This window comes from Natator depressus, chromosome 2 (assembly GCF_965152275.1).
Source record: "Natator depressus isolate rNatDep1 chromosome 2, rNatDep2.hap1, whole genome shotgun sequence".
NCBI classification, from domain to species: Eukaryota; Metazoa; Chordata; order Testudines; family Cheloniidae; genus Natator; species Natator depressus.
The window spans coordinates 6,548,369-6,568,516 of NC_134235.1; the positions used below are offsets into that span (position 1 = coordinate 6,548,369).

A 20,148-nucleotide genomic window follows, 5' to 3' on the forward strand; every position below is an offset into this window, starting at 1 on the left:
AGGGAATTTGTGGGGAGGAGGCTGCATACGCAGCCTTCACTCTGCCCCCCTTGGCTTTATCTTTTGCAGTACAGTCTCCTGTTACCTGGCCACGTCCTATCTCTCCCTCAGCTCCTGCGCCCATTACACAGCCCTAGCCCCAGTGACGCTGCCCAACCAGCAGCCATGTAATTGAAGAGACCTTCCACTCCACAGCTAGGATGCACAGAGAATCCTCCTCCATGCCTGGCAGGCTTAGGGCTGGATTGCAGCCACCGCCAGGGTAATTCAGGAGAAGAATCGTGTCTGTTCCCCATTGCTCTGGGGTGTAGGGATCTATTGCTGGCAGTGAATGGCTGTACTCTCCATGCCAGCTCATAGCTGGTGGCTGACATGTCGCAGGAGGTGAAGCAGAGCCTCCGCCCAGCCTCACCCACTCCCCATTCACCAGCAATGGCGGGGGCGGGGGAGAGGGAGCAGGCTCAGCAGCGAGCTGGTCTTTACAAAAACCATCTACTGCACGTGCTTAGACAGCTGGGTAAGCATCTGTGTGGAAGGGGGTGGGGGGGAAGCTGCAAGATCATGGGGGACTTCAATCTGAGTGACAGATGCTGGAGCTCTCCTGCTGCCAGTACTAAAACATCCTCGGCATTTCTAAATATTATAGATGACAATTTCCGAATTCAAAAAGTGTTGCCTCCAACACAGGGGAACTCTGCATGAGAGCCTACCTTGTCAGATAAGAGGAACTGATTACCCGAACTAAAAAGGAATGGTACAAGTGTCATGACTTGAACATATTGGTAATGTGCAAACAGAATAACATTCAAAAGAGTGATAGATATACTTGGTACTTTAAAAGGGTCAGTTTACAAAGCTGAAAATGCTATTCTGAGCCAAATCAACTGGGAGGAAGAATTTAAACAGAAAAATGTGAATGAAAATTGGGAATTATTCAAGAATATTTTACTAGATGCCTCAAAAGCCACAATCCCACAGTCAAGAAAGGTGGCTGTAATGGTTAAAAAACTAATCTGTTTTAGAGCGGAAGTGAAGGCAGCTATGAAAAATAAAAATTCAAGATATAACAAATAGAAGACAGGGGAAGTCCACAGAAATGACTGTAAATCAGAAGGTAAGTATTGTAGAAAATTGATAGGGGAAGCAAAGGGAGACAAGGAGAACTCTATGGCCAGCAGAGTTGAGGACAATCAAAAGGAGTTTTTAAAGTATATTAGGAACAAAAAGAATCCTAACAACGATACAGGTCCATTGCTAGATGGAAATGGTAGAATTATCAATAATAAAGCAAAAAAGGTAATTTGCATTAAAGAGTTTTAAAAGAGCTCTGAGGAGCAAACACAACTGTTAATATTGATTTTCAAATAAGTCTTGGGACACCGGCGAAGTTCCAGAAGACTGGAGGAAAGTTAATGTGCCAATATTTTAGAAGGGCAAATGGGATGACCTGGAAAATGTTGGACCTGTCTGTCTGATAGCAAATCAAGGCAAGATACTGGAGTGGCTGATATAGGGCTTGATTAATAAGAATTAAAGGAGGGTAACACAATTAACATGGTGTGGTGGGGTAAAGCCCCAGTCATACATGAGAAATGGTTAAAGGCCCAGTTAGTCATATTCACTTCACCTGGGTGGTAATTAGGTAGTTACTTGTCAGCCAGAGAGGGCAGGATGAAAAGGCTCAGGTGATAACACGACACCTGGGCCTTATAAAGAAGCTGAGAGAGGTCACTCAGGGAGAGAAGCCACAGAGAGGAGACGGGAAGGCTGGTTCCTGTGAAGGAGGGCAACCCTGGATATGTCTACACTGCAGTTAGACACCCTTGGCTGGCCCATGCCAGCTGACTTGGGCTAAGGGGCTCAGGATAAGTGGCTGTTTAATTGTGGTGTAGACATTCAGGCTTGGGCTGCAGCCTGCACTCTGGGACCCTCCTTCCCCACAGGGTCCTAGAGCCTGGGCTCCAGCCCGAGCCTGAACGACTACGCTGTGGGCCAGCTGCGGGTTTTTAATTGCAGTGTAGACACACTGTGGCCAAAAGGGTAATGAGATCATTGGATACATAAACAGGGGAATCTCCAGTAGGAGCAGAGAGGTTATTTAACCTCTGTATTTGGCACTGGTGCAATCACTGCTGGAATATTGTGTCTGGTTCTGGTGCCCACAATTCAAGAAGGATGTTGATAAATTGCAGAGGGTTCAGAGAGGAGCCACAAGAATGATTAAAGACCTAGACATCATGCCTTATAGTGACAGATTTAAGCAGTTAAGAGGTGACTTGATCGTAGTCTATAAGTACCTACATGGGGAACAATCTATGCTAATGGGCTCCTTAGTCTAGCAGAGACAGGTATGATAAGATCCAATGGCTGGAAGTTGAAGCTAGGCAAGTTCAGACTGGAAACTGGGGATACATTTTTTACAGTGAGGGTCAATAACCACTGGAACAATTTACCAAGGGTGGTGGTGGACTGGCATTTTTTAAACCAAGATTGACTGTTTTTCTAAAAGATAGTCCAAGCAGGAATTATTTGTGGGAAGTTCTCTGGCTTGTATTAGACAGGAGGTCAAACTAGACAATCACACTGGTTCCTTCTGGCCTTGGAATCTAGGAATCTTAGGATATACTTTCAAAGGTCCTAGCCTGATCGACTCCAAAGCAAACACCTCCAAAGCAGAGGAAGGTGTCAGAGCTGTTGGCTGACACACCAGGGACTGCCCAGGGACCTCCAGAGCTAAAAACAGGAGCTGCTAAAGCTCTGTAGCTGACATCCATAACAACCCATATCCTCTGTGCAATGGCACGGGGGGTGGGGAAGGGGGAGAACGGCACTGTACAACACACTTAAACTTCAAACACAAAAACCCACCGCCCAAAGTTCAGCCCCAACGGTGCAAGTTTTCGAAAGCTACAACAGGGTGCGAGAATGGAAACAATTGTGTAACATTAATTGGGGTGCTCCCTGCTGCTCCCACTGCAAGACACATGGCGTGGGGTTTTCTAAAGCACCCAGCACTGGGCTAACCCTGCTTCCTGCCATCGGGGGTTAAATCTGAGCCCATCATTACACAGAAGGGAGTTCTGGGGACAGGGGTTGTTGTTGAAGACAAGGATTGCTCCAACAGATGACACACATTACACAGGCAATTATGCATTCAGGCAGCTTCAAAATAGGTATGTTTTTTCCTTTGGAGATTCCACGGCCTGTACTTGATAGGCTGAAGGGGCTGTCTTGCAAATACGCGCTAATTTCTGAGATCCCAGCAGAACTCCGCCAATGCCTCTCATGACTGACCTGTTGTGCTGTGCCCCTTGCTACTCTGGTCCCAGCCTCCCCTCTGCCAATGCCCCCCAAGCCTTACCTGCTGCATCCCCTGCCGTTCCCGTTATGGGGCTCCGCTCATTTCTACCAACGTACCCCATCCCAGAGCTACACTGTCTCTGACGATTACACCACACCGATCTTTCCAAGGCACCTCAATTCTACTTTGTAACACCCGCTCTTATTCCAGCCCTGTGCTCCCACCCTCCAAAAGGATTGGGAACACAAGTCTGCACTTCAGCGAAGCTACCATTTGAAAAGAACCCGTGTTCAAGGCCTCTATCAGGGGCTCTGAACTATATCTCAGAAGATATACATTTCCGAACCAGAACAGGCTGATGGTCCATCTCCTCCGGCAGCTGCATAAAACACCTGGTACAATACTGAACCACGGGGTCAGATTTCTTCCTGACCCCAGGCTCTGGAGGACACAGGTTTGACATTTTTCTCTTAGCTTGCCGAGCTGCGGAGCTGCCCTTGTTCCTATAAATGCCTAACCTTAGCCCACTGGAGGGACCTTCGTAAAAGGTAAGATCCGCATTCCAAAAGATATATAGGTTAAAGGCTTTAAGTATTGGAACAGAGGATCTTCCCCAAGGAAAGATGACAGCGTCCTTGAACTAAAACCATGCACTCCTAGCGCACCTTACCTTCAAAGCACTTTACAAACATTTTTTAAGCCTGCCAGCAACCCTGTAAAAGTCGTTATCATCTTACCACTCACTGGCTGGGAAAACAGAGGCACCGGAAAGTCAGGGCTTCATTCTGCCACCCTTTCTTACACAGAGCAGTGCTTTACTCCTCGTGTAGTCAGACTACCAGTGGAAGGGGGGAAGAAGGGGTCCCTAAGTGACTTGTCCAGGATCAAGGAACCATTCTGCAGCACAGCCAGGTGTCGTACCCAGGAGTCCTGGTGCCCAGTCCCCAGCGGTACCGGGAACCAACACTGCCAGCCCACTGATACTTTGGCCATGGAAATGTAAGCACCAGCGGTTTCCTTCTCACTGCCATTCTGCAGCTGTGGCGGTGAAGGCACTGAAAAGGAGGAACAAAGGGAGGTGGAAAGTAAATTCCCTGAATACAGAAGACAATGAACAGAATCCATGATGACTCCATCCATCAGCAACCTGCGTCCCGTCTTAGAAAGCAAGAGAGAGAAGAACCTGCCTCGATTTTAACTTGAACAGTGCTGCTAAGCAGCTAATAATTACTTCAGATGAATGCCCCTGGAATAAAGCCAGCCAAGCCCAAATCATTCCGCAACTTCAGCTTTCAATTTACCCAGCTGTTGCCAAGCTCATTAATCACACTCGCTGCACCAAACACAACAAAAATTAGCATGTGATCTTCTCTCCTTTCATGCTTCAAGTGAAGGGTTGGGGCCCCAGTGGGAGCTGGGTGGGTGGGTGACTAGTGGGCCTCGCAGACAGTCACCCAAACGGGCTAGGATTAATAAATCAAAAATTCATTATTAATAATACAAGATTAAACATCTATCTAAATGCAAATGAACAAACCCTGGATTTTTTTTTATATTATTTAAAGTGCCCTGCCTAACAACTCCATCTTGGGGAAGCAGATACACAGATGACAATTGTCTGCTCTAATTACAATTTTACGGTTCAACCCTTCATGGCCCATGGATTTTAAGTGGCCTTTAAAGGGCCACTGTCTGGCTTTGGCTGTGTTTTAAAGCTCAGCTGGCTGGTGCCTTAGGCAAGGACTCTAGCAGGGAGATTTTTTTGATTTTTCAGGCGAGCCTGAAGGGGTACCTGTTAAGTCACCAAGTCTGCAGGTATAAACCCAAAAGACCATTGACTGCTGGCTTGCTTGGAATAAAGAGGGGAATAAAATAAGCTGGATTTCTTTGAACATTGGGCAAGGATGTAAGACTAGCGTCTGCCAGAAAGAGATGGTTGTCTATCTACCTAGCCATCCTCAAAGAAGTCCTCGAGCTAGCTACATATCTATCCCCATACAACCCCTCAAGCAAGCTACCTACTTACTTATCCCTATACATGACCTCTTCATTCATCTATCTATCTATCTATGAAAGACCAGGTGAGTGAGGTGATGTCTTTTATTGGGCCAACTTCTGTTGGTGAAAGAGGCAAGCTTTCAAGCTCCACAGAGCTCTTCTTCAAGTCTGGGGAAGGTACTCAAAGTGTCACCGCTAAATACAGCAATACTGCAAATATCTATCAATTATTTTTGGTGTCTGTCCTTCTCCCTATATTATTGGCCTGATTCTGACCACCAACAGCTCCCACTGATTTCAGCTGCTGTGTCGGGTGCTCAGCACCCTTCAGAATCATGCCTTACCTCTCTCTCTTTCACTCTGCATTGTTATGTGCCCATGACTAGAGCATCCAGGGTAGGTAGAAGCAGGCTGGAGATCAGCGATATGTGAATGTTTTAATTCCCCTGCCCATGAGCAGTTCCTAGGCTACTGCTCTGGGGGGCTCATCTCATGCCGATTTTGCCCTGAAGCCAGGGGAAGTCCTATGCACGTAGTGGGAAGCAGAAGTCGGCCCAGAGCGTTTGCATTTGTCAGGAGCACAACTTTCTTCCCCAGTGAAACACCTCCCAGGGAATCTCTATCTGCCTTTTCTTTCTTGGCAAATTAAGCACCTGATCCAAGTCCACTGAAGTCAAGAGGAGTCTTTCCAATGCCTTCCATGGGCTTTCGATCAGACCCTCTAGCCCCCTGCTGGAGTATTGGTGTAAGAGGATGTGTGTAGATCCCAAGAAATCTCTTCCAACAACAGGGGTGTCAGGGGCCCACAATGAGGAGTCAGTCAAAACCACCCTCTACATAACTCTAGGATGTTTTGGGAGAAGCAAGGCACGTGAGTTTATGTTTAGGAGCGAGGATGGTGCCCTGCAGCAATAGGCGAGCTGCCAGGAGCAGAGAAACCCTCGCAAGTCCCGAGTGAAATAGGCGTGGAAGCTGGCAGTCTCAGGGAGCCAGCCCCCACAGCCTCCTGATTCACAGGATGAACACTGGCGAAGGAGTTGTCCACTTCCTGAGCCAAAGAAAGACCAGCTGCCCCAATCTTGACGTGTGAGCAAAGCTTGGAAAATGCTGAGTCAGGCCCCTATCCTAAGGGAGGGGCATTTTCTGGGGGCACGATACCAGGGGGCCTGGGGTTTGACTCATGATTAGACGACGCCATTGAAATGCTGCAGGAGGGGCAGGTACCGGACGCAGAAAAGTGAAAGCGTCTACATTAGAGAGTCTCGGGGGCCCAGCCATTGATATTGTGCGTACCCTGAAAATCCATAACCCCGGGGTTAGCAGAAATGACTGCCTGGCAGCCCTCAATCACACCTGGGGAGCTGAGGGCCTGTATTTTAAGTTCCAGTGTCAGCCAAGTGAGAAGGTCTCAGCCTGTTTACAGGGATTGGAGAAGCTACTACAGAGAGCTGCCGGGAAAGGAGAAGTGGCTCTTAAGTGACAGCCCAAAGTTCAAGAGGGACTTTATATAATGAACTGATCCATATCACGCTTCGGCTAATGGAGAAGCAAGAGAGTCTTCCAAGTTACTCCCAGCTGATCGAAGACATCCGAGAGGAGGAAGAGAGGGAGGTCACCCAGGCCAGCCAGCACAGTACCCCTGAGACCCTGCCAGCGCCCTGGTCGTGAGCACTAAAAAGGAATTTACACAAGACAGAACCTGTTGTGGGTCACACACATTGTTCGCCTTCCAATAGCACCTAGATGCCTTCAGTGAGATCAGGGCCCCTGGTGCTAGGTGCTGTGCAGACATTAACGGATCACCACACATGGGGTCAGGAAGGCATTTTCCATTGGGTCAGGCTGGCAGTGACCATGGGTGTTTTTTGCCATCCTCTGCAGTGTGTGCGTGCGGGTCACTTGGCAGGATTATCTGGGTATATTTCACTGAATCATTCTCCTGCCATTCTGGGGGCCTCAGGTGCACCTCGGTCCCTCCTATTCTCTGCAGGTGGCACAGAACAGTCTAGTCTCCTGTGGGCTGTGATACCTTGGTCTGATTTTGGCAGTTGCATTTAGTGTGTGGGTACAGGGTGGTGGTGGTGGCGGCCTGCAGCCTGGGTGATCTAGGGCTCCCCTCTGGCCTGGAACTCTAGGACACATGCTTAGAGACAGTCCCGATCCCTCCCGAGCTTGCAGTCTGAACAGACAAAGGGGAAAAGAAAGGAAGTAGTAGTATTATCCCCATTGCACATATGGGCAACTGAGGCACAGAGAGATTGAATGACTGGTCCACGGTCACAGAGGGTGTATCTGGCAGAGCTAGGAATCGAACCCAGGTGTCCTGATGCTCAGCCCAGTGCATTTACTACAAGACCCTCCTTATACTTTCACACTTGCACAGCACTCCTGTGAGACCACCCAGTACCATTATCCCTATTAACGCAGAGGGGAAAAAGAGATGCAGTGACTTGTCCAAGGCTACAGGTAGAATCTGCATCAGAGGCAGGGTTAGAATTCAGGCTTTCCTGGCTCTGAGCTCGCGGCTCACACCAACGGACCATGCCTCTACCACACTGAAAGCAACCACCTTTCCCAAAGTATGCTCCTAACCAAACTCAGACCACTGGCCACCCATCGACAATCAATTACCTATTGCCTGTAAGAGAAGCAGTCACACAGTGTGATTCCTTTAGTCTATGGTGCCTGCAGCGGCTGCAGTCTATGCACAGAAATCCCTCAGTGGCTGTAGCTGCAGCAGAGTGAATTTCTGCACCTGCTGCTATGGGGATTTTCTTTTCCTTTAAAACAATTCTTAGGCTTGATCTAAAACACAATCAAAGTGCTAGACTGTACAGTAAATTGATTAACCTTTTTGGTGCTGCTAGTTATCAGAGACCCAGTACATGCTGCCTATACCATGAACAGGCACCTGAGTTTGGAAGTATTAACCTGAGGTCACACAACTATTGTACTCATTAGCAGACCCAGGGAAACAATGCAGGAGTCTTTGCTGCAAACGATACCATTGTCAGAAACAGCTGTCCAAACCCTTTGAAGTTCAGCTGAAGTTTGGGGTGAAGGGTCAAGCCTCAAGGACACAAGAGGACACGGGTTACTTGGAGAATACTCCCGCTGCAGAAACTTTCCTAGGCATCATCAAGGGCAGCAAACCAGCCTGAAAACGTGACGCAAACAGCTTCGCAGCTCCTTCTGCCGGCGCGCACACAGGCAGATCTAGCTCTGGAATTTCCTCCAGTTGTAGTCTTCTTGGAGCTTTTCACCAGTTTGGATTTAAAATGCCCTCAGATGAAAACACAACGCACCAGGGCCTGAGAAACAATCTTCCAGCCGGATGGCAACAAATCTGTTGGAGGTTCTGGAATATAGCACTGATAACAGACCCCCCACGTTAGCACCTAGAGCACGCCTGCTTAGCTCCGAGCTAATGGCACATGCTCTGATGTGGCGGAGTGAAAACACCGCTAACATATGAGCTGACAAGAGACAGGACAGGCACTAGAACAAGCTGTTCTGGTCTGATCACTTGGTGGGCCGTGATCTGAAGCACCTGGATGGACCAGGGAGCCAGCCCCCAAAGGCTGTCTGAGATAACAATACCGCCTTGAACGCTGCCCCCGTCTCGGCTGCCTTCGGCTTCATGGCTGTCCCTGCCGCTTCCAATTTCTAGCTCTTCCCCGTTCTAATCCTTGGCCCTGTCCCAGGAGTCTCCAGGTCCGTAACGGAACAATCACGATACCTGCACTGATGCAGCCCTTCCCAGGATCAGCCGCGTTTTGTCGTTCAGGCCCCTGCCATGCCGAGAGGTGGTATTGCGGGCCCACCAGGAACATGTTAACTGAAACGCCACAGCAGCCCTCCCATCTCATCACACCAGGGCTACACTGTGCACTGCGGCTCCAGGTTGCCCTGAGGTACACTGGGGTGATTTCACAGATGTGCCTGAAGGCATCACTGGGTTCATCGGATTTAGCCTGTGTATTCATTTGTGCTAATCATTGTCCAACCAGAAGTGTATCAGCCAGCTGCAAATGTGCCTAAGTATATGTACTTAATGGAGCCTAATGGGGGAAGATCAGAATTGTTTTCAAGATGATGATAATAAATAATACTAATAAATACAGAGCTTTGTACCAGCACATTTGAACCCGAGTGAAACTGACTATAAACAGAAAATGAAACCAACTGACCAGCAGACTGAGACACAAAAATAAACCAGAGAAGTGGCAAAAAGTGCCAGTGAGTGAGATGTTTCTGATCCTTTTTGGGTTTGTTCACAATCAAAGACATTTTTTTCACCAGCTACTTCTTATGATAAAGATGCTCTGACTGACACCTCCTCTCCCAAACTGTCAGTCCCGATTCCCTGTGGCAACTATCAGGTTTTTCACTTAGCTGAACAACAACGCATCAGGAGACCCTAAGACAGACCCGGACAGGGCTACAGATAACAGGATTTCTCAGAGGACTCATCTCACCACACCAGACCAATGCACCACCTACTTCCATATATTGAGCCTTATTTTCAAAAGTGGCCTCTAATTTTGGACTTTTCCGGGCCCAACTTGCACTGACTTTCAGAGGGTGCTGATCACCTACAATTCTGGCTCAACATCTCTGCAAAGTCAGGCTCAACATTCTTCATCCTGGGCACCCCAAAAATAGAGGCACTCAAAATCCGAGGCTGCTTTTAAAAACTTATGGCCAGTCCCCAAAACTCCCATGGCAAATGCAACTGCCTCTCTCATAGCGGGAAGCTATTCTCATCACTGCTTGGAGGCTTCACACCATGGTGACAGACACAGCTCGATGGGGAGACTGGAAGCATTCTGCAGAACATCAGTGGGTCAGAACCTGGGTCGCACTCTGAAAACAAGTGATCTACAGCCTTCAAATATATGAATTATCTCCACGGTGTTGCTGACAAAGAAAGTAACAGACTAGCAGCAGGTCCTTATTTGGAGCCTGCTTGCAAGGCTGTGAATGGAAATTGCTGAGGGAAGTGGGAGAAAGATCTCGCCTTCTCTTGCCAAGGAAACTGACAGACAAAGCCAGACAGAGCTAAATGGTGAGAGTGAGGGGCCCGAGACAGTGACATCTCATCAGCTGCCTCCCAAAACAGACACACCCTGCCAAGTCCCAAAGCTAATGTGCTCCAGAGGTGAGAAGAGCAAATCAAAACCAGCTGGACTTACACATCGGCGTCGTCCCACAGGATGCAGGTCTGGTTGGTGGTTCCCTGGCAGGAGAGGAAGAAGAAAGGGGTGGGAAGGGAAAGAAAAGGAGATTACGGCTGTGCAGCCAAAAGGATATCTACAGAATTGACATGGGCATGGCATTGAACATGGCATTAACACACAGCGGCGTTCCAAACATGCAGTCCTAGACCTGTGCCCTCTGCATGGCCATCTTCTGCTGTGGCTCAGAGGCCGGGGGAGAAGTGGACTGTACCACTCCCGAGTGATCACACTCACAGTCATCAGAGCATCAAGCAGGAAGCATGGCTCATTGTCTGATAGATCCTCCCCTTCTTCTCCCCACCCAGAATCCCATCTGACCCTCTTTTGTTGGAGCTGCAGGGCTGCCTGTTCTCGCTAGCCTCAGTCCTGCTCCCGCTGAAGTCCATGGGCTGCAATGGAAGCAGGACCGTGTGTCTGCGGTATGAGTCGATCCTGGGGGGAACCTCTGGCGAGATGCCACATGCCCTTGATGCCCACTGACGACAACAGAAGATTTACCGTTGCCTGCGTCAGGGCTCGAGCCAGGCCAATGCTGAGCGCTTTCGAAACTCCCCCCCCTGCAGGATGCAGGAGTCCCATGCGGGGGCTGTAAGGGGACATCCAGACTGGGAGACTGGAGGCACAGATTGGCTCTTAGATGTAAATACCCTTCCTGTGCATCCAAGGACTGACTCAGATATCCTGATCTGGCAATGGACCTGCTTTTAAGGTGCCAATGAAAACAGCAATCCGCACTCCTCTAGCATTGCCTGAGAATTGCAAAGCCCTTTGCAAACATTCATGAATAAAGCCTCTGCCTTGAGACTGTCAGTATCATTAGTCTCATCTTCTGAGCAGGGAAACCGCAGCCCATAGAGTCTGTGACTTGCCATGTCCCATGGTGAATCGGAGTCAAATCCTGGGACAAGACCCCCTGTCTCCTGAGTCCTGGTCCCATGCACTAACTGTTACATCGCCTGCCTTCTGGGTTAGGGAAGTGGGTTGTGTCCCCTGTAGCGAGTCTCACTGTGCAGTCCAAGTTCCCAAGGACAATCACTGAGGAGGGAGTGACAGCAGGACACCAACGCCAACCTGATTTCACTGCGCCGGACCTGTGACCCACGAGCCGGGGCTAGGAGACGACAAAGGGTCTGGCGGTGATGTTCACAGCCCATCCCCTCCAGAGAGGCCTGCTCGGCATCACACGATCGTCAACACCCAAACCAAGAGCATAACTCCTGACGCCGAGGGCAGGGGACTTACATTGTACAGATGGGAGAACTCGATCTCCAGGGGCGTGAGCAGAGTGCGGGGAGACGGCTTCACGGTCACAGAGATGACTTTGGAGTTCAGCACTGTGGCGTTCCTGGGGAGAGAAGGAAACCGGCACTTTAAAGAGGATGGAGACAGTTACACAGAGAGAGTCCCACTGGGCTACCTGAAATAAGCCCAGCTATGACCATAGCAGTAGGCTAGGAATGGAATCGGTCCAATCCGTTTAGACAGCATCCAATGCACTTCCTGCTGACAGACCCCACCCCACTGCTGTTCTGGAGCCTCTGCCAGCTCCACTGAGCTCCCTCTGGAACGAGAGCCGCGTTCCATGGAGCACTGGCCCTGCAGCCCGAATGGATAGCAGGGCTCCCTCTAACCAACCAACTCCCTGGCACTGACTCGGGTGGCTGCATTAGCCCTTCTCCTGGGACTTCAGTAGCACCAGCTACCCCCGGATCTCAAAGCCCTTCGCTGAATCCGTTAACCCTCACCTCGCCTTGGGTAACGGGCGTGTACAGTGTTATCCTCAGATAGATAGAAAAATAGAGAAACAAGGGGAGTGAGGTAAGAGCTTTTATTGGACTGGATGAGAAGTCAGAGGCCAAAACTTTCAGCCTGGGGTGTCTAATGTTAGGTGCCTAGACTGACATTTTCACAAGTGACTCATGATTTGGGGGGTCCCAGTTGGAGATGCCATAAAGGGGCCTGATTCTCGGAGGATGGGTGCTCAGACGTTTCTGAAAATCAGGCCCCTTTAAGGTGTCCCGAGTTGGGCACGTAAAATCAGAGGTGAATCGTGGTCCTCGTGTACTAGCCGGGAGCTGCAGTGCTCAGGTGAATCCATAGTCATCTACCTTCAGACAACCACGTTTGAAAACACTTGCCTAAGAGACTTGCCCATGGTGGCACAGCCGGGAATAGATCCCAGGACACTCCCAGTCATCACTGCACTGACCATTAGGAAACACTCCCTCCCCATTTTGATTCTCACTTATCCCAGGCATGTTTGAAATCATTTGCTTCTCATCAGGGTCTTATTTTCTATTTACCCAATAATGATTGGGAAAGGCTTTGGGCAGCTAGCTTCTACTCTGGAGTGACTGGGTCAGACTTTAACCCTTTGACTCCCTCTGTCCTGCCACCCACTTCAACTCCCGACTGTGGCTTTGGTACCAAGGGCCTCCATTTGGAATGCCAGTCCTCTCTCAGGGTGGCTCTCCTAGAAACCCCAGCTCTGAGGCCACAACTATCCAAGAACTGTGAGATCGAAGAAGAAATTTAAAATAGTTAAAAATAAATGTCTTTAATGCTATGTGTGCTTAACCTGTGGAACTCACTGCTCCAGGAGATAATCAAGGCAAGTCAATAGAGAGGAGACCCATACATGAATAAGACTAGCCATTGTTATTTACCAGGGTACATCTGTAGTGACGCCTTTTATTTAAATGGAGTGACTCTGGATTTAAACCAGTGTTACTGAAAACAAAATCTGATCCTTGTTCCTCCTGCTCCCAGGAAACAGGCTGATCACCAGTTGTGGGTCAGGAAGACAGTTACCCTATAGTACGGTATTGCACAATTAAGTACATTATTGGGGCTATTCCCATCTCCTTGCAACATCGCTGTTGGAGAGGAATGAAGGACTTTTCCTCTGATCCAGCATTTCTTCCATACAGCCACAGGAGATTCAGGGCTGTGCATTGTTTAAAGGAAACTGGCCTTAATTAAGCAATGTCGTAAATCAGGACCCAGGGGAGAATGCCCTGGCAGAAACGCCTGCAGAAGCTGGTTAGCAAAGCTTATTCACCACTCAGCCAGTGCAAGCTGAAATATCATTTGCGCCCAGGATGGTTATTGCCCTTCCAGTCTCATTCCCAGCGCTGTAATGGAAGATATTACAGAATACAGTCCCTTTGCTCACTAATTCTAATTCGCTAGCCACCCGCCACTGCCAGCGCTAAATCTGTAGGTATTTAAATGATTATCAGCGAGGAGAGATGCCCTGGCGTTTATGGTAAATGGGCTCACACTAATCAGTCCAGAACAGATTTAGAAGGTGCCTTAGGATGCTTAATTTACTGCCTCAGTACCAGCCTCAGAAAAAAAAAATAGAGAGGAAAAGAAAAGCCATTGCTGAGCACAAAAGCTTCAGTGCCCCGAGGCACTTTGCAGAGGCCTGGAATGCTGCAGACATGTGCAGCCATCCGTGCTGCTCCGCTCCACTCCCCGAGCCGTCTTGAGCAGTACTGCTCTCGAATGGCACCGTGTGGCAGGCAGCTCCTCTCCCAAGCACGCAGCCCCAGATCTGTCAGGAACACGGCGACCCGAAATGGCTCACCGCGGTGAGGGAGAGTGGGGGTGATTGGGTAAAAATCCGTCATGGAGAGGAGATTTCGATGCCACAGTTCTGCTCTTGAATCATACCTGCCCAATGCTGAGTGCCCTTAGCACCCACTGAGATCCAGGGAGGTGGGGGCATTCAGCACCTCCTTGCGGGGAGGAAATAGGGAGTGTGCCAGGGAAAGAGGGGACTATTAACTCTTTGGCCTCCCCCGCAGCTGTCCTATTGTGCAACTGAGTCTGGGCAGCAAGGCAAGGATTTGAGAATTTGTTTGATGAGTGGGTTGTAAGGGTTTACTCACCAGCTCTTTCCACCTGTGACAGGTGCTGCATGATACCCAGCACTGGCGTCAGGGACAGTGTCCATGTCACATAGGTGTTGTGTCCCCACTCCCTGGTGTCTCTCTGGAGGGAGACCATGGCTATTTCATCTCTCATCCAGACAGATCCCAAGGAATTATGATCCCAGGGAACATGGCAGACCATCATGATCTCAGCACCAGAGGGGATGTTTGCTGAGAGGGCAGGATTCTTGCCTGCCTCTTTGTAGGAGCATAACACCTCAGCAAGTAGCTACTACTTAGTGCTTCAGTGAGCAGAAGGGAAAACCCTCCCCTGGCGCAGCTGGCCATGTGGTGTACAATGCTGCACAAAAAAAGGAAAATATCTTCCTGACCACCCTGACAGTGATCAGCTTATGCCCTGAAGCATGAACTTGGACTGAGCCAACTTCATGTGCAGCACCAGTTATTAGTGGCATAAAAGTTATCCCTGCAGAACCAAGTCCTCTCCCTCTTATGCAAGTAGCTCCACTGGCTGCCCAAGTCCTGCCTGGCCCCTTTAATTTCCAGTCGAGGAGGTGGGTTTGGGGCCATCCGAGTGACGAGGCGCTCCAGAAGGATAAGGGTGTCCTTACCTTTGGAGCGAGAGGATGCTCCCCAGGTTCCGGTACAGCACCGTGCCCACCACGAAGACGGACGAGTCGTCTGTCTCTGCGAAGCGGCAAAGAGAGGGGAGAGAAACACAACAGCACTGTGACGATTAGGGACGGTGAAAGCATCGTCAGCACCGTGGCACTGCAGTGGGGAGAGGGCCTGAGGGTAGTTTATGTGGGGCCCGTCCTGCAGGCATTAGACTTCCACGGGAACACATTCAGTGGGGAAGAGGGGAGACAGGGCATGGCAGTAATGAACACAACAGGAAGGGGGGGTCTTTGTGGAGGCTGCTGCACTCAGGCAGGGCCAAACGCGTCTCCTCGGATCTTCACCTCCCCACAGGCTGAAATTTCCCCCCTGTGCTGAGGGCCCAGGCAAGGCCTAGGTGTCATTTATCAGTTTCAGCGGGGCTGCTGCAGTGGTGCATAGCCTGGGGCAGGCTGAATTTCACACTGCCTCCCTCCCACAAGCCGCGGCACCAACTCGCACCACTCAACACCCCACAGGCAGCGCTCGGTACCTCGCCGACTTGGACCCTCTATAATCACACAGGCCCGAGGCCCGTGCACGGGCCTTGAGCTTTAACTTGACTGAGCCGGACTGGAGGTTTCCTCTTCAGAACTCCAGCTAATTCCTCTGACAAGGGCAGGACAGGAGGCACGTGCTGGGAGTCTAATCGGAAGCAGCAGCTGCCCTGGCAGAGGCTGGATGGATTCAGCGGTTCGTTCACCTCCGGAGATCTCTAGCCGGGCTCCGCAAGCAAATCCACTGAGTGGCTTGGAGGAGGAGGTCGCTAGCCCCCACCTGGCTGCCTTGCGGATCAGTTCTGAAGCCGGGACGATGAAGAACAGTCAGGGAGCCAAGCTGCACCAGGGTGACACTAGCAGCTGCGCGTGGGAGATTTGCACCCGCAGGCTGCAGAGCCCCAGCCTGACCCAGACCCCTCTCCATCCCCGCACGACTCTGCACTTGACATCAGTTCTCTTCTCTCTCCAGAGGATGTTGCCGCTGTCAGTGAAAGAGCCTCGAACGCTGCACGGCTGGGCCCGGCTCCACTGGGCTGGCTCCCTCACGCTGGCATGATAGACCCTAATGCTATCTGACACCGCACAGCCGGGGCAAAAGGGCCAAGAGGCCGCAGACCCTTCAGTTCTAATCCCCGATGAGCCTCCGACTCATTTGTGTGACCTCTGGGCACATCACTTGCACCCCCACCCTGCCCCGCCTCCCTCGCACAACCCAGCTGAGAAAAACCAGATCCGACATCTGAGCAGAACCTTAATGGGTACAAACTTTTCATTGGTGTTTGGCCTGGTCCTGCAGATCCCTACACAGACAAGAGCCCCCTCTCCCCCATTGTGGTAGGTCTGCAGCAGGTAACAACCCCCCGCCGCCCCTGGCTCTCACACTCGCGTGATATCATGGGTGAGCAGAAAACTTTAACCCCATGGGCCTGATTCTCATTTACACCCTTCTGGGAATGCAAAGAGGCTGTCGTGTAAATGAGACTCAGGTCTGAATTTCTTGGGTCTTTATCAAGACTTTAGCAACGTAACTGCCCCGTCTTACTTATGTGCAAAGATGACAGAACAAGAAGCAATGATCTCAAATTGCAGTGGGGGAAGTCTAGGTTGGATATTAGGAAACACTATTTCACTAGGAGGGTGGGGAAGCACTGGAATGGGTTCCCTAGGGAGGTAGTGGAATCTCCTTCCTTAGAGGTTTTTAAGGCCTGGCTTGACAAAGCCCCGGCTGGGATGATTTAGTTGGGGATTGGTCCTGCTTTGAGCAGGGGGTTGGACTAGATGATTTCTAGGGTCCCTTCCAAACCTAATATTCTATAATTCTGTGAAATTACACCAACAGGTTACCTGGTCTAGCACAGTGTTTTATTTTGATCATCCATTCTTCAGTAGCCCAGTGACTGGAAGCTGTACACCTGCAGCATCTGCACACGGGGCTGCAAAGATTGCATGCCTGGCTGTACTTGCAGCTTGCAGGCATGCTGCATGCCCATTTGCACATGACTAGTTTGAAAACTATTTTGTTGGCTCCTCAGCTGGTGTAAATCAGCATAGCTCCATTGAAGCCAACATCTAATTCACACCCGCTGAAGATCGGGTCTTTATTTCAGCAAGTTGCAAAGTTGTTATTCTATGAAGCGGTGGTGGCCAAACTTACTGACTCTCCGAGCCGCATACGACAATCTTCAGAAGTTCGAGAGCCGGGCGCGCCTGCCACGGTTCAGGGCTTCAGCCCCATTGGAGGTGCCTGCCGGGGCTTGGGGCTGAGGCCCTGCTCCTGCTGATGTTCCAAACCCCAGTAGGCTCACCCTGTGGGGCTGAAGCCCTGAGACCTCCATCCTGCTGGGCAGAAACCAGAAGCAATGCATTGTGGGGGCTCCTGAGGGTAAGAGGGGTGTGTGACTCAAGCTGTTGGGGGGCGGAACCTTTAAATTGTGCCCCCCGCCCCCACTCTCAGCAAGCACCAGTCATCTCTGGCAGAAACCCCTAGTCCCACCTCCGGGCTGCAGGGCAGAAGCCCTCAGCTTTCCCCCGAGTCTGCTAGGCAGAGGGGTGGGGGACGTAGGGGGTTCCACAAGCTGCACTTCAGCTGTAAAAGAGCCGCATGCGGCTCACGAGCCACAGTTTGGCCACCACCACTATAAAGACAAACCGTGCCCTAGTATTCTCCCTGCCGTATGCATTTGCAAAGAAGAGATAGGCGCTAAAAAGAATTAAAACGTGTCTCCCACACAAGTAATATATCAAGAAGGACCATCTTTTGCTGATATGAGCCCAGGAAATGCAGCTCCGGATGGAATGGAAAAGGATAATAATATAAGTCCTAATTTGGTGTATTTAACCATTTATTGTGCTTGTTGTAAAGGACGTAAAGCAGTTTACAAGGCAGTGATCTCTTACTAGCCTGAGCTGCAGTCCTGGATTTAGTCTTTGCTCTGCTACTGACTCCCTGCTTGACCTTGGGGCAGTCACTTAACTGCTCTGCGCTTCAGTGTCCCCTTCCGCAGAATGGTGGTTCTAATGCTGATCTACCCAATGGGACAGACTCTGCAGCTTCATGAATGGCTTTGCTTGGAGATCTTTGGGTGAAAGGTGCACTGGGAAGCCAAGGGATCATGTCAACAACTCGGACAGTCTTCTGCCTTTGTCTCAGCAGAGGACAGTGCAGTCTGATGAAGAAAGAGCAAACTGCCTGCTCTCGCTGATTAAGCCAACCCGCACTGGGCACAGCTACAGAGAAAGGGACAAGGTGCCCCTTTGCAGGCACAATTTAGGCTCCTCTTTTTGAAATACTAGTCTTAAATATTTAGGGCCCAGTCCTGCAAAGAACCGAACATGGCCCACGCAAAGAGGAGACCTGTAAGCTTACTGAGAACCCAGGCTGACTTCAGTAAGTGGCGTCTACACCCAGTACCCCACAGGATCAAGTGTTTGGAGCTAATCCCAACCTCAGAAGACCTGCTGCAGCTAACGGATGGTCCATGGAATAGCTACAGAATCAGGCCCTGGCTGAGCACTCTAGGATCCGAGCCCTGAGCCCTGCAGTTTTCCTTTAAGATCTGAGATTCAGGATGGCTTGGCTTTTGCTCAAGCGGCGGCTGGATTTGCTCTGCTTGCTCCCCCTCTCCCTCCCCATGCTGTTTGGGCCTGATAATAGACTGTCACAGAGCAAATGACCCCCGAGTGATTAATGCCCCCTTTCCTGCAGCCGATGTGTGGTTACAGAGGATTACACACAAGAGCCACAGACATCACTCCAGCTACACGGCCACTGGCCATCCAGCGGCCAAGAACTGCCTGCCTGCCCGGCCGCCAGAGCCAGCCAAGCAAATAACCCAGAATGTTTCATATCCACCGCACGATGAATGGCAACCTTTTCTTCTCCCTCCCTCCCCCGGAAAAGCTCCCTCCATTGCCACTCGGCACTGGGTGCCTATTTTCATGAAAAATACAAATCATTAAACTGGTAACACTGCTCCTAAACCGTTCCGAATGCCAAGACATTCGCTCCCAGAGAAGCGTCTTTCTGTGCGCTGGCTCACGGCACCGAAATGATGCCACGGACCAGAGAGAAAACAACACACAACCCCCACCGAGGGCTGGAAGGAACCAGTTCGGGGTCCAGCCTGCACTGGGAGGGGACGTCCTGCCCTGCTGATGGCTCGCCTGGAACCCAGAGCATCGGGTCCCTTTCAAGCTAAGTGGAGCGAGTAGATTATTATTGTCTGCAATGTGCCCCAGGTGCATTGCTGCTCTGGGGTTTGGCTCTGCCTCCAGCTGTTTTCTAAGCAAGAAGCCGTTGTGTCTAGTAATGGATCTGCGACCAAATCCGGGATGTGAACTAATCTCCTGAACTTGCTGGGAGCTCAGACCTGGATCTAAACGACACCTCATCTTTAAGGCTCAGTGCTGCGTTCAGGGCCCGTTCCTCTTGGGCAGATCCTCACTAGCTGAGGGCAGAGCTTGCGGAGAGAGCATACATGATTGAAGCCCCCTTGACGCTGAAGAACAATGATGATGCAGCGGCACTGCCTTACCCGCGAGCCCCGTAGAGAGGATGCTCTTGGAGATGGTGACCTTGTCCTCGGAGGTTCTGGCCCAGTCCACCATGCCCCTCCAGCCTTTCATGGGGAAGCTGATGTCAGTGGCTGCATTGGCGGGGAGTTTGTGGATGCTGAGGACTTGAGGGGAAACAGAAACAATAAGTTGACACTGGTGCAAATCCAGAGTAACTCTGCCGACTTCATTTACACCAGCATGACTCCAGAGTGACTCTGATTACTTCATTTACACCAGTGCAAATCCAGAGTGACTCCAATGACTTAATTCACATTGCTGCAACTATGAGTAGAAATTCAGAGACTACGAACCATTCAGAGACCAACATTTTGGATTTTCCGCTCTTTGAAAATGCGGCCCTCCATGTCGTATGTACGGTGCAAGGGGTAGCTCAGACCAGACAAATGGCATTCCATTAGCCTGGAGAGAGGTCAAGGCCATATGTGAATTGTCTCAGAGAAAGCCCCTCCTTGCCTATTTGGCTAATGGAGCGCCTT

At 50.5% G+C, this 20,148-nt stretch overlaps 1 protein-coding gene across 10 annotated transcripts in view; it reads right to left on the reverse strand.

The window, feature by feature from the left end:
• The window catches only part of ADGRB1 (adhesion G protein-coupled receptor B1), a 370,873-nt gene that overhangs the window by 131,223 nt on the left and 219,502 nt on the right, over positions 1 to 20,148 (reverse strand). For all 10 annotated transcript variants that reach the window (XM_074943756.1, XM_074943760.1, XM_074943759.1 and 7 more), the window contains 4 exons: positions 19,630 to 19,773; positions 15,050 to 15,125; positions 11,782 to 11,884; positions 10,495 to 10,538 (listed from right to left, as the gene is read on the reverse strand). In XM_074943756.1, coding sequence (XP_074799857.1) covers positions 10,495 to 10,538; positions 11,782 to 11,884; positions 15,050 to 15,125; positions 19,630 to 19,773 — 367 coding nt within the window. The remainder of the gene's footprint in view (positions 1 to 10,494; positions 10,539 to 11,781; positions 11,885 to 15,049; positions 15,126 to 19,629; positions 19,774 to 20,148) is intronic.